General features: G+C 42.5%; 1 protein-coding gene and 1 long non-coding RNA gene across 2 annotated transcripts in view; one reads left to right on the plus strand and one right to left on the minus strand.

The window, feature by feature from the left end:
* Positions 1–14,644, minus strand: part of LOC120918805 (fer-1-like protein 4) — a 142,404-nt gene that overhangs the window by 948 nt on the left and 126,812 nt on the right. The window contains exons 40-44 of the mRNA XM_040330614.1: positions 13,122–13,207; positions 12,536–12,634; positions 12,007–12,248; positions 10,260–10,543; positions 2,549–2,649 (exon numbers count right to left, since the gene is read on the minus strand). Coding sequence (XP_040186548.1) covers positions 2,549–2,649; positions 10,260–10,543; positions 12,007–12,248; positions 12,536–12,634; positions 13,122–13,207 — 812 coding nt within the window. The remainder of the gene's footprint in view (positions 1–2,548; positions 2,650–10,259; positions 10,544–12,006; positions 12,249–12,535; positions 12,635–13,121; positions 13,208–14,644) is intronic.
* The window catches only part of LOC120918806, a 50,966-nt gene continuing 43,217 nt past the window's right edge, over positions 6,896–14,644 (plus strand). Inside the window, exon 1 of the long non-coding RNA XR_005744473.1 lies at positions 6,896–6,988. This is a non-coding gene — a long non-coding RNA (uncharacterized LOC120918806). The remainder of the gene's footprint in view (positions 6,989–14,644) is intronic.

Here is a 14,644-nt window from a genome sequence, read left to right on the forward strand (position 1 = left end):
CCAGCTGTTGCAAAACTACAAGTCCCATCATGCCTCTGCCTCTGGGTGTCATGCTTGTGGCTCTCAGAGTCTTGCTAAGCCTCATGGGACTTGTAGTTCTGCAACAACTGGAGGTCCTCTAATTGCTTACCCCTGCTGTAGTAGATGGGGAGGGGGCAGGAGAGGCTGGCTCAGGCTGTCAGCAGGTTTGCTGAGAGGCTGAGCCAGGTGCCGATCCAGGGTTGTGGGTGTATCCCAACAGTATTGTCACGATCTTGCACCAGCCTGGACTGGCCCTGTGATGTCAGCCGACAGCGGGCTTCAGAACGAACTGCACTCCTGTGATCCACAGGAGACGTACAGCCAAACGAGCTTTGGTTGTTCTTCTCCTTTAAATGAAAATGTTTTTATGCCCAAAGTTCAGCTTTACCTCTGCACAACAGTCAGGCCTCGTACACACGACCGAGGAACTCGTCGTAAATGAAACATCGTTTTCCTCGACGAGTTCCTTGTTAGGCTTGTCGAGAAACTTGACAAGCTTTCTTTGCGTACACACTGTCAAGACCAAATCTCGTCGTTCTCAAACGCGGTGACGTAAAACACGTACGACGGCACTATAAAGGGGAAGTTTGATTCCACTGGCGCAACCATTCTGAGCATGTGCGGGTTTCTAAGCATACACACTAACTTGTTTCTCGTCGAAAACCAGCCCGACGAGGAACATGACGAGGAAATTGAGACTCCCGACGAGGAAAAAGAGAACTTGTTCTTTTTTTTTCTCATCGAGTTCCTCAACAGTTTTCTCGACGAAAAACATACACATGACCGTTTTCCTCGGCAAAAAGGCTCTGCCACCAAGTTTCTTGATGGATTCTGTCAAGGAAAACGGTCGTGTGTACTTGGCCCTTAGGCCCCATACACACGACCGAGTTTCTCGGCAGAATTCAGCCAGAAACTCGGTTGGAGCAGGATTCTGCCGAGAAACTCGGTCGTGTGTACACTTTTCAGCGAGGAAGCCGACGAGGAACTCGTCGGGCCGAAAAGAGAACATGTTCTCTATTTCCTCGTTGTTCAATGAGGAAAGTCGGCCCGCCGAGATCCTCGGCGGCTTCCACACTGAACTCGACGTGTTTGGCACGTCGAGTTCCTCGGACATGTGTACGGGGCCTTAGAGTATGAAACTCAGATTTGTACGATGCCGATGGTTAATGAGGAAAAGTAAAGTCCTGTGAGTATAAGATGCACTTTTTCCTACATTCACTGACTTGTAAACTGACAGAATTTTACAAATGATTATAAGGCACAGCTCATTACACCTGCACAGCTTACACAGCTCATTACACACACATTTATAAATGTAAGTGTTAAAAACAAGAGCAAAAGCGGAATTCATATGCAATGGATTGAAATGCAAAGCACACTGTAGCAATAATGAATTGGATATTAACAAAAATATGACAACCATCAATACAGACAAAATCTGTGTAACTGCTCCTGAGATGCCGGGATAATTATTAGGCTTAAAGTGAGCCCATGTTTTGCCAACGTAGGGCAAGCAACAGGTGCTGGGTTCACATATATGTGAAATGGATGCGGATTTCGCTGCATCCAATTTGCATGACAGGCGAGTGTGACTAGCTTTCAATGGAGCCGGTTCACACATGTCCGGAGCGGCTGCGATCCGCATTCAAAAAGGGTCCTGTACACGTTTAGGGCCGGCTCAGGTGCAAATTCAGGCAAAAATTCGGACCTGTTTTGCACCTGAACCGGTGAACAGACGAACTCACCGGACCCCAGGCATAAACCCGTACATATGTGACCCCAACCTAAAGTGGAACTTAAGGTTCATTTAAAAAAAAAATATATAGCAGGTAGATTTGTATGGCAGAAGAGACTCTGTGTGTTTCTTTTACCAACTGCTTTATGTGCAGCTTAATTTAAACTCCCTGCATCGAACAGCTTGGTGCCGGCATGAAGTACAACGTATAGATATCCTAAGTCTTCTGGCCTGTCACATGACATCCTTGAGTCATCGCACCTGGGGTGGTCATTGGCAGTCTTCAATGCTGCTGAGAACTACCCTGACATTATGGCTTTAGCGTTGCTCTACGCAGTACTGTAAAGTCCAGGCTAACACGATGACGCACCCCAAGATAGCCTGGACTCACAGGAAAAGGGGTGAAAGCCACCGGTCATCATTCAACCCAGAACAAACTGAATTGGAGACAAGATGAGCTTTTCAGCAAGGCCTGCTTTTTTTAACATTTTCCAGCATGCCTGGATATTTTATTGAACTGAATTTCCACTTTAATTGGCCAACATCCTGCTGCCAATACCCATCTCCCCTTTGGTTCACTGCAACCCTGTTTGCCCGCAAAACCAATGAAATGCACTCTACAGCTGGGTATTGGGGAACACGTGACTCTCTCCTCTTCCATTCATGATGCAGAGTGGGTGGCCTGAACACTGTCACATGGGAAGGGAGACAACACTTTGCCTTGTTTAAAATCCAATCAGACCAGCTTGTAGCTTGCACAGGGCTGGCAAAATGATAATCACCAATACATACTTGGGTTTGTCCAGAGGTTCTGGCTCCTTGCGTGCGAGGCCCACTGGACTCTTCTCTGCCTCTTCCACGGTCAGTAGCTGGAACTCCGCTTCAACTTTCCCCTATAGCAAAAAAAGAGGCCTTGTTATCATGTACATGTATTAAGTCTTAAAAAAGTCAAATAAAATGGCTTTTGGGTAATTTTTGCTAAACCTGGTTATTCATAAGTTGAACTCTTTTGTGTCACTTTAAAAAATATAGAAGTCCATGTGGAAAAAATTATTTTCGTTTTGTATTGACTTCTATGGGGAAACTCGTTTTGATATGCGAGTGCTTTCGATTGCAAGCATTCTCCTGGAACGGATTATGCTCGTAATCCAAGGTTCCACTGTATGTTTTTGGTTGTAACATGACAAAATGTGGAAAATTTCTAGGAGTATGAATACTTTTTCAAAGCCCTCCGTCTCCATTGAAGGAATTGGGCAATATACTTTTTAATGAAGGCTAACTACAAAGGTAGGACCAGCAGAGTTTCAACACAGGGACACAAGGAGTTAAGCTAAATAAGCAGCAATGGGGAAATTTTAAGTGTAGATTAATTGAAGAATGTGCTTTATTTAAAAAAAAAAGTATATGGGAATCCAGCTAGGGCTTACTAAATGGACTCCTATATGGGGCATGGCCATGTCTTGTTTCTGTAATACTTCTGCAGTGGAAACAAATTATAAAGAACTTTTTTGGTTGCCCAGCCATCTTGTTTGTGCAGCCCCAGGCCACTCTCCCAACTTCTTCGGTGGTTGCTCAGAACCAGGCACATTCTATCACATATGATGGTCCTGTCTGGTAACCCAGGGATTATGGTCATAGCTATACTGACTCCTTTGCATTCTTCTCCAAAGACAGTTTCCCAAGAACTGGGTAAAAAGCATCAATTTAAACTGATGGTCTCAAAATGAACAATCACCAATACATGGTTGCCTTGGTATAGCCTGAGGCCCTTCATAAGCTGAACTCTTATGTCACTTAGTTAAAGTTAATTATAGTAATTATAGTTAACCTAGTTAAGTTACAAATATCAATGACTAAATTGGTGACCAAGCTTCAGGGCACCATGCCTGAATCCAAAAAGGTCAGGGAACTTTGAGTCTCACAATTTTTGTCCTGCTTTCTCAAATGGATGTGTCACACTCCAACAACTACACATGGGTATCTCAAATCCCTACCTATTTTTCCTTTCCCCTTCTTCCTGACTAGGGATGAGTTTATGTTTGGGTCGAACATTAGTTTGACTCGAACATTGGCTGTTCGCCCAAACAGCAAACAATTTGGGGTGTTCGTGGCAAAGTCTATAGTAGAAATCAAAAGTGCTAATTTTAAAGGTTAATATGCAAGTTATTGTCATAAAAAGTGTTTGGGGACCAGGGTCCTGCCCAGGGGACATGTATCAATGCAAAAATTTTTTAAAATAGGCAGTTTTTTTCGGGGGCAGTGATTTTAATAATGCTTAAAGTGAAACAATAAAAGTAAAATATTCCTTTAAATTTTGTACCTGGGTTGTCTATAGCATATACAAAAGGAAATAAGCGCGCAACCCCAATCTTTAAAAATTGTGCAATCACAACGGAGTGAATAACAATGTATCAAACCATAAATTAATAAAAAAATGGGTGTGTACCAGGCCACATGTCCTCAACATGGGGAGGATGTCCTCAACATGGGGAGGATGTCCCCATGTTGATGGGGACAAGGACCTCATCCCTACAACCCTTGCCCGGTGGTTGTGGGGGTCTGCGGGTGGGGGGCTTATCTGAATCCGGAAGCCCCCTTTAACAAAGGGGACCTCCAGATCCCGCCCCCCCTATGTGAATTGGTAAGGGGTACAATATACCCCTACCATTTCACCAAAAAATGTGTCAAAATGTTAAACGACAGGAGACGGCTTGGGACAAGTCCTTTATTAAAAGAGATGTAATACATTCTCGATCTCCAGTGTGGATACTACGCAGGCGATCCTGCCTCCACCGGAGGCACCCGACGAATGACGCGCTGACAGTTCTTTTATAGCTGAGGGCGGGGCCAGAGATGCAAGGGGAATCGCCGGGGTTAACCAGTGATGTGTATGGGTGACCCCGCCCCCTCTGACGAAACGCATGTTTTCCCATTGCATCAGAGGGGGCGGGGTCACCCGTACACGTCACTGACTTTAACTGTGTTCGCGTGTTCAAACAAATTTTTTGCGTGTTCTGCTGCCAACCGAACCGGGGTGTGTTCGGCTCATCCCTATTCCTGACCACTTTTCTTCTGTAGGTTGCAAAAAACAGGATAAATTAATCTCTCTAAAGCATATACCGTTCCTTGCATCCCCAAATGTTGCCTACATAAATTACTGATACTGTAAATTGACCTCTGCCAACTTCTGTATCTTTGAAAACTTTATTTAATGAAAATGATAAGACAAAAAAAAAAAAAGTAATGTAGAGCCTTTTCTTTTCCTTTCAATGAGCAGGCTGTTGCATCCTCTCAAGAGAAAGCAGAGTACCGTGTGATTCTGTTCTACATCAAGCTATGTATCGCCGCTCAGCACCCTACAATTTGCGGTTTTGTTCAATTATATTGCAGAGAAGTCAGATCCAATTGAAGCTTTGATCTATTATGGGCTAGCTGGGAAAATCTGTGTGACGCTGGGTAAAAATGGGGCAGGGATTGACATTTTTCTGATCGGAGATTCTAAAATGTTCGAAAGCATGAATAAAAGCTTAAATCTCCTCTGAGCGCTGGCGTCAGTCGCTTTGAGGTGTGATAATCCTCAAACAAAAAGGTATTTCTGTCCGTGACCTAGCTGCAACGGATGCATGTGAAGTTGGTAATGGCGGAGCGCATCACCATTGCGAGAATGTCCTCAGTAGCGGGGGCCTTTAGGTATGTGTGGCTAACAGAGTAAGAAGACACAGTTGTTGTTCCTAAAGCATATGTGAACTCAGTCACCATCATATAAGTATTAACATGTTTAAAAGTAGACATGTGCATTCGTTTTTTGTCCGAATGCATTTTCGTCCGAATTTCAGGTATTTTTGTTATCGTTTTAACAAACGATAACGGAAGCACAGAAAACGAAAACCAAAGATCCGACATAAACAAATGCTTTATTTTCGTTTTCGTTGCGGTCGAATGTGCCTAACCTTAACTCTATTAGTCCAATATTATTCTACATAAAGAGAAAAGATTCAACATAGAGAGAAAAGATTCAACATAGAGAGAAAAGATTCAACATTATAGAGACATGAAGAGTCGACATAGAGAGAAAAGATTCGACATAGAGAGAAAAGATTCGACATAGAGAGAAAAGATTCGACATAGAGAGAAAAGATTCGACATAGAGAGAAAAGATTTGACATAGAGAGAAAAGATTCGACATTATAGAGACATGAAGAAGATTCGACATAGAGAGAAAAGATTTGACATAGAGAGAAAAGATTCGACATTATAGAGACATGAAGAAGAGTCGACATAGAGAGAAAAGATTCGACATTATAGAGACATGAAGAAGAGTCGACATAGAGAGAAAAGATTCGACATTATAGAGACATGAAGAAGAGTCGACATAGAGAGAAAAGATTCGACATTATAGAGACATGAAGAAGAGTCGACATAGAGAGAAAAGATTCGACATTATAGAGACATGAAGAAGATTCGACATAGAGAGAAAAGAAGAAGAGTCGACATAGAGAGAAAAGATTCGACATAGAGAGACATGAAGATTCGACGAAGTAGCTAAAAACATACGATCGCAGCAAGCGGACATTTATGGTGAAATGCTCGGCCCATAGGCTATAGAAAAATTCTAATGTTGGTTGACTAGTAATAATAATAATTAATAAATATAATTATTATTATTAGTCATATAACATTAGAATTCTTCTATAGCTTGTTGGCGGAACACTCGACCGGAAATGTACGATTGCGGCATCGTACAGTTTCGTTGCTCCGTCGAATCTTTTTTAAAGATTCTGTCGAATCTTCTTAGAACATTCGACAGACACCATAAGCCTTCAATGACAGTTTCAACCTTTAATTAATTTGGATTTTCGGACGAATGCATTTTTTTATTTTTTTAACGAAAAACAAAATAAATAAAAACGAATTTCGGGAGTAACCAAATGTATTTTTCAGACGAAAACGAAATTCCGAAACAAAATATTTCAGTGTGCACATGTCTATTTAAAAGTCGTTGAAATCTAAAGCTTTCTTAAAATCGATGTAAAATATATTGTAAATAAAGCTTAAAAAAAAATTAGATGTGCACTGCCAAAAAAACGTGTTAGTTTCATTAGTTGTTTTTTTTTTTTTTTTTTCCAGGTCATTCCTTATGATCGAAATTCTAACATTCGTAAATTCTAACATTCGTAAACCTGGAAATTTGAAAATTCAGAAATTTGAAAGAATGAAAATTCAATATAATAGGTAACTAACAATAACCGACTATTAAATTATAGGTATTTGAATTTCCTTTGTAAACAACGTAGATCTCCATTCTGACAGGTGGAAAGGGATGGATTTTGTGTCTCTGCAAATCAGGAATAAAATCCATCTCTTCCAAAAGGGGGGGGGGGTGCCACCGCCCGCCCCCTGATCTCCATGCACCAGCCCCTATTCTCATTGCAGTGTGCCGGACCCATAGATTTCTAAGTTTTTTTTTTTTTTTTTTTAAGCACATGATTAGAGCCAGAGGCTCCAATCGGCTTCAAAAAAATGGTTGGGCTCTGAGCAAAACATCAGTACACTGATCTTTCGAATGGTTATCTGTGCAGGGGGACGAATCAGCATAATTCTGACCACTTAAGTAAAGGTAGGCTAAGCTCCCAAGTAGAATGCAAAGAAGATACCTGACCACACTGGGCGAATGTGCTTCTAGTGTGGTCAGTTTGAAATAGGAAAACAGAGAGACTAGCAGGATCACCAGAGATTTCACACAAAGGAAGCAATATAAAAAAAAAAAAAGAACATGACAGTTTTTGATATAAGTACATGGTACAACAGACACATGTCATAAATATGAAATGTTGGGATAATACACGCTTTAAGCCACCCAATAAAGCACAATTCAGTGCCGCGACTCTTTATCTTGTGGGTGTAAATTGCAGCTTGAGTTATTGATCTCTATAAAGAACAGACTTTCTAAAAAAAAATGGAAATTACATTAGGAGGATAGAGCTCCCCTGCTAGCTGGACATAAGACTGCACTGCATATTATTAACATGCTATATTGTGTATATATAACTGGCTGGAGAAAGAGAAAAAAAAAAAACGTAATATTTTTCTTTTTCTTTTGAGTCCTGATTATAATTAATAAAGAAAATAGCTACAAAATCATTATTCAATCTCTTCAAACTAGATGTTAACCCTAACCGGGTGATATTTTTTTTACTAAAGCACTGTGTTCCTTAACCCCTTCCCGCCAAGCATACGCATATATGCGTCCTCGGCTTTCGGGGGTTATACCGGGATGATGCCCGCAGCTATTATCCCGGTACCGTTGTTTAGAGCGGGCGATCGGCTTTCCAAACACAACAACCAATGTGGCTAAAAGCCGCTCGGTTGTTATCCCGGAAGAGCGGGAGTGGACATCCCCCCTCCCGCCGCTCTGACTGGGCCCTCGCGTCCCACCGGGAGACCCGATATGCGATCCGGCACTTTCGGCGCCTAGCCACAGACTGGAACGACGCAGTAAATGTCTTCATTCCAGTCTCCTGAATGTAAACACGGAAGCACCGTTACTTGGCTACTAATGGCGCCGGATTTAAAAAAATACACAGTACTCAGAATCGTCGTTTTCGGCAAACTGAATACTTTGAGGTGTAAAGGAGGGATTTTGGGTCTTTCAAACCCCAGAACCCTCCATAAAGAGTACCCATCACCACATATTACTGTCACAAGGGATGTTTACATTCCTTGTGACAGCAATAAAAGTGATCAATTTTTTTTTTCTTTTTAAACACAATTTAATAATGTAAAAAAAAATGTAAGAAAAAAAAGAATGTTTTAAAGCGCCCCCTGTCCCCGCGAGCTTGCGCAGCAAAGAAAACACATACAGGCGTCGCGTCCACATATGTAAACAGTGTTCAAATCACACATGTGCTGTATTGGCGCGTTCGCCAGAGCGAGAGCAATAATTCTAGCATTAGACCTCCTCTGTAAATCTAACCTGGTAAAAATTAAAAGCGTTGCCAATGGAGATTTTTAGGTACCGTAGTTTGTCGCCGTTCCACGAGTGCGTACAATTATAAAGCCTGACATGTTTGGTATCTATTTACATTCTACACAAAAATTGGGCTAACTTTTTCATTTTTTTTTTTTAATTCATGAAAGTTTATTATTCCCAAAAAGTTGCGTTTAAAACACAGCTGCACAAATATCGTGTGACATAAATTATTGCAACAATCGCCATTTTATTCTCTAGATTCTCTGCTAAAAAATATATATATATATAAATAATGTTTGGGGGTTCTAATTAATTTTCTAGCAAAAAAATACGGATTTTAACACCAAATGTCAGAAATGGGCTTAGTCATAAAATAGTCTTTAAAGCGGTGTTTCACCCTAAAAACAACTTTCTAGCATCTCATTCAGCATAGTAGCGCGAGCTACAGTATGCCTTTATATATTTTTTTGGCGCCGTACTCACTGTTATATTGCGTAGTAAAATTCCAGACTCCCCGCGGGGAATGGGCGTTCCTATTCAGAGGGCTCGTGATTGACTGCCGGCTATGGCGCGTCACGCTTCACGAAAATAGCCGGAGTAGGTCTCGGCTCTTCCCGGCGCTATACGGCACCTGCGCACAGACATCAGAGCTGACTGCGCAGGCGCCGTGAAGAGCAAACACCTATTTCGGCTATTTCCGTGAAGCGTGACGCGCCATAGCCGGTCGTCAATCACGAGCCCTCTGAATAGGAACGCCCATTCCCCGGAAACTTTCGTAGGCGATTACACAGTGAGTACGGCGCCAAAAAAATATATAAAGGCATACTGTAGCTCATGCTACTATGCTGAATGAGATGCTAGAAAAAAAAGAAACATTTTAGGGAGAACCCCCGCTTTAAATAAATGCTGTCATCATCATTATTCTTCCTTTGTTGCAGCTCAATGCTGCTGATCTCCTGCAGCTTCTTTGCAGCCACTGTATGGCTACATGCAATTGGGGGTTGGGGGGCTGCATGGCATTACTAGGACTGGCATGTGTAATGGTGGAAATGCTGTAGACTTAAAGCGGTTCTCCACCCTAAAGTGGAGTCCCGCTGATCTAAAGACAGGTATTTGCACCCACTTCCGGCCACACGATACGGGCAAAAGACGGGCATTCCGTCACATCCCGTCTGTCGCCCGTTGTGTGCTGGGAACACTCGGCTCCCAGCACACAGCGGGAGCCAATCGGCTGGCGCGGCGCGACTCACGCATGCGCCATAGGGAACCGGGCAGTGAAGCCGCAGCGCTTCACTTACTGGTTCCCTGAGCGTGGATGGCGGGGGGAGCAGCAGAGAGACGAGCGATCGCTCGTGCTCTGCTGCGATCGGCGCTGGACTCCAGGACAGGTAAGTGTCCTAATATTAAAAGTCAGCAGCTGCAGTATTTGTAGCCGCTGGCTTTTAATATTATTTTCCCGTGGCACATCCGCTTTAAGCCCCAGTTATTTGTGGGACCGCCTATACAATAGATGTGTTTTTTCCATTGACTTACCGCCAGAATATAGACGTTTCCACTGGTATCAGTATATTGCACATCCTCTATCCTAACATGTTTCCTCTTCTTCTTCTTTTTCTTGCTTTTGTCCTCCGCCTCCCGTTCTTCCCTCTCAATGTCCTCCTCACTCTTGAGCTTGACAAATGGCCACCAGCCTTTCATGCGCTTATTTCTAAAGATGGAGAAGCGCGGCGTGGCTTTGTCCTTGGCCATCTTGATGGTGCATTGTTGAGACGTCTTTGCTCCTCGCACCATGTCGCTTAATTTCAGTTCAATCGATCCTGAAATATGAAAATTTGTGTTTGTCGATCCAATAAATATCGTCTGTACTGAACCTAATACAATTCCAGCAGAAGTAAATTGCAGATGGGAAAATGAAAGTGGACGTCTAATTTATTTTTGTGGGAAAAGCCACCACTTTCTTTTCTCGGTTTCATACAAAGTTTTGTGATATAAAAAAACAAACTAAAGGTTAAACTAACTTGTAAAAGTCGAATGATTTACAAATCATACGTAACCGGCCTGTGCCTTGTCTAACGTACACTTTTTTTACTTTTATCCCCAATTATGTCTCAAATAAATTGCTAAATGTAACTTACATTTAGTACTTTTATTTTTTAAAGCTTCACTGAACTTTCAGTTTAAAGGGATGGTTCACTTACACTATATTACCAAAAGTATTGGGACGACTGCCTTTACACGCACATGAATTTAATGGCATCCCAGTCTTAGTCTGTAGGGTTCAATATTGAGTTGGCCCACTCTTTGCAGCTATAACAGCTCTAACTCTTCTGGGAAGGCTGTCCACAAGGTTTAGAAGTGTGTCTATGGGAATGTTTGACCGTTCTTCCAGAAGAGGGTCCACTGGTCCAAATTATTTGGTGGAGGGGGGATTATGGTGTGGGGTTGTTTTTCAGGGGTTGGGCTTGGCCACTTAGTTCCAGCGAAGGGAACTTCTTAGGCCTCGTACACACGACCGAACATGTCTGCTGAAACTGGTCCGCAGACCAGTTTCAGCGGACATATTCAGTCGTCTGTACGTCCGACCGGACAATTTTCCGGCGGATCGGACAGGTTTCCAGCGGACAAATGTTTCTTAGCATGCTAAGAAACATGTCCGCTGGAAGCCTGTCCGTCGGACATGTTCGGTCGTCTGTACGACTTACCGGACATGTCCGCTCGGCCGAAAGCCCTCGCATGCGTCGAAGTGATTCGACGCATGTGTGGAAGCATTGACCTTCCAGGGTCGCGCACGTCACCGCGTATCCTGTCCGCGGGGATTTTGGTTTGATGGTGTGTACAACCATCAGACCAAAATCCGGCAGCGAACATGTCCGATGAAAACGGTCCGGCGGACCGTTTTCATCGGACAGTCTGTCCATGTGTATGAGGCCTTAAAGTGTAAGTAAACCCCCCTATCGTTTTCAGCCAAGGAAGCTGCCATCTTTGCCTCTGTTTAATCTACAACTGCCATGATGCTGCACATTTGATCAGTTATGACACCAGCCATTGGATGTGCCATTGCTTCAGTGCGCATGTGCCGATCACTTCGGCACATGCAGACACAGGGGGATATCTCCTAAACCGTGCAAGTTTAGGAGATATCCTGGGTAGCTACAGGTAAGCCTTAATATAGGCTTACCTGTATCATAAAGTTGTTAAAATGGGTTTACAACCACTTTAATACAGTCATGACGTATAGTAAAATTTTGGGAAAATCCAAGTGAGACCATAAGTTACATACCTAAAAAGTCATTGGCAGATATACGGTCATAGTCCCACACTTGGAGCGCTAGCACAGCTGGCTCACGAAATTCGGACTCTTCTAAGGAAAAGATGGACTCTTTCTTCTTGTATGTGATCTCCTTCTCTGTGGGGAGGTAGTCAAACCGATACACAAACCTCCAGTTGAAGTTTCCCTCCCCAGTGAGGGAGTTAAAATGTACATCAGTTTCTTGCTTTTCATCATTCAATCCTCTTATCCATCTAAAGAAAAAAAAAAGCAATGTCTTTACCTACAATTTAACTTTAACTACAATCTAAGTCTGTAAATCCATTTGCTGCAACGTTGGGCATCAGCCATATGAATCTGACGTATTTCACTTTTATCTCCAGAGAATTTTTTTTTTTATTTCGGCCCAATAAATACACTGTAAATTTACTCTCTGTCAAGACATGCAAATATCAGATGAAGTTCAGGTAATCGGTGTTGACTTTACAACTGAGTTTCAACACCAGAAAATAATAGAGAGTGTGAAAGCCATGGAACGTACCCCTTCACGTAAATGTCACTAGATGGCTCGCCGGTAAACGGGTTAATATCATCCAGGATGACATCGTCTGTGTTCCAGATGATCACACGCAACTCGTAACTACAGAGAAGAGAAGTCAGGGAGGAGAAGACCAGTTACTGTCAAAGAACGTGCTATTAAATAGTGTTAACATTTTATTGACCTTCAAAATAACTACAGAAGCTTAATGAGCAGATGGGGATGGAAGGAAGATGTTCCGTACTTATGTGCTTTAATGAGCTAATTAAATATATTTATTAGGGATGTGAAGTATGTGGGTATAGAAGAGGTTCCTTCGAGTGGTGGCACCATACATTTAAAGGGTACCTGTCTCGATAGATAAGTAAGCACCTACAGATGTCTGCATGAATCTTTGGCTTATTTTCAGAGCTCCCCTAGGAGCTAAAAAAACCTGGGGTGTTCTATTATGCAAGCATAGCTCAAATAATTTTGCTGTTCCACGATTCCCTATTATGTTTTTTGCCCACTGAGAAGTACTTTTATGGCACCAGTTATGGCTCCAGGCCTCAGCAGGGTGGAGGATTTTGGAGACCTCTTGTTTGCATACCTTACAGGTTCTCGTGGTTTGATGTTGACAGGAGGTGGTGCTGGAACATCCGTTGGAAACAAGTCAATCCACATATGAAGAGATCCCTGAAAGACATATTGATCTCCTTTTTATATCGTGAACTAGATTGAAGATCGGACTGTATAATTTCTTAGCATTGTGGAAGGCAACACAAAACTCTTGCAGGAAGACCAGAGTAGTTTAAAAATGCAACTGGTTCCAGTTTTATTGCTCACAGGCAATACCATTCTGTTCTAATGCCATGAACAACTGTTTGATTCCCTGAATCAAATAATTCGGCCTTAAAGTGGATGTAAACTCACTCTCATCCTTTCTAAACTACTGCCATAGTGCTGATCTATAAGAATATAGATGCCTTCTGCATGTATCCTTACCTGTCAAATGTCTCCCCTATAAGAACTGAAAAACTGCAGATTCTGTGGGTGGATCTGTTGTCTGGAGCACGGTGGGTGGAGTCATGATGTTGGTAGACTCCCCGCCCTCCTATACACTCCCCTTGTCAACATGCATTTTCTCCTGTGTATTTCATACACTGAACTTCTGCTATGATCACTCAAATCCAGTCAAAATCCAGAAAAGTAACCACATGACTTCAGAAAAGGAGTGGGGTGAGATATCTAAATAAAGCAAGGGGGAGGATGACAACGTTTTTCTCTGTATGTCAAGATTTATCTCACTAAACAATAAAAGAGGATTGCTCAGCGCTGCATTAACTCTGTGTGGCAAGACTGGGCACAGATGATAGGAAATCTTATACTCTCTAAATTGTGCCAGCAAAAAAATAAAATAAAAAATAAATCGGGTTTACATCCACTTTAAAGGGGTTGTAAAGCTTCCCGTTTTTCACCTTAATGCATCCTATGCATTAACTGCTTGCCGACCAGCGCACGACTATATACGTCGACAGCATGGCACGGACAGGCAGAAGGACGTATATATACGTCCCCCTTTTTTTTTTTTTTATTGAAATATTTCAAACAAGACATACAAACATTAAAAAGAGCGAGTGCCTTGGCAAAACACCAGGCCCCTCCTTGACCAACATGGCCAATAACATAGGCAATCTACCTAATATACGTCCCCTTTAAGATAGCAAAAACAGCTCTCATCTGACCTGCTTAGACTTTTGTCCCTGAGCTCCCCCTCCCGCCCCAAAATAAAATAGTGGATGAAAATGAGACAATAACGTGCCCAAATATGTTAAGGTAGTTTTAGTACTGAACTAGGCAGTTGGTGGCAACCTCAATGAGTAGCTACAGTATATCACTCTCGTGTCTATGGTTCAGATTTATAGAAGAACTTTATCTGGCCCTTGAAGCACTGTTCCTCCCAGTGACACCAATGATAGGGGAACTATTTCCATCACTGACCCCAATGATGGGGCACGATCCCTCCCACTGACCCCAATAATGGGACACTATTCCTCCCCGACACCAATGATGGGGCACTATTATTTGTACTCCTATCATTTTCTATTACAACTGGCCATTGTCCATCCCCCC

The sequence above is a fragment of the Rana temporaria genome, chromosome 12 (assembly GCF_905171775.1).
Source record: "Rana temporaria chromosome 12, aRanTem1.1, whole genome shotgun sequence".
Classification (NCBI taxonomy): domain Eukaryota; kingdom Metazoa; phylum Chordata; class Amphibia; order Anura; family Ranidae; genus Rana; species Rana temporaria.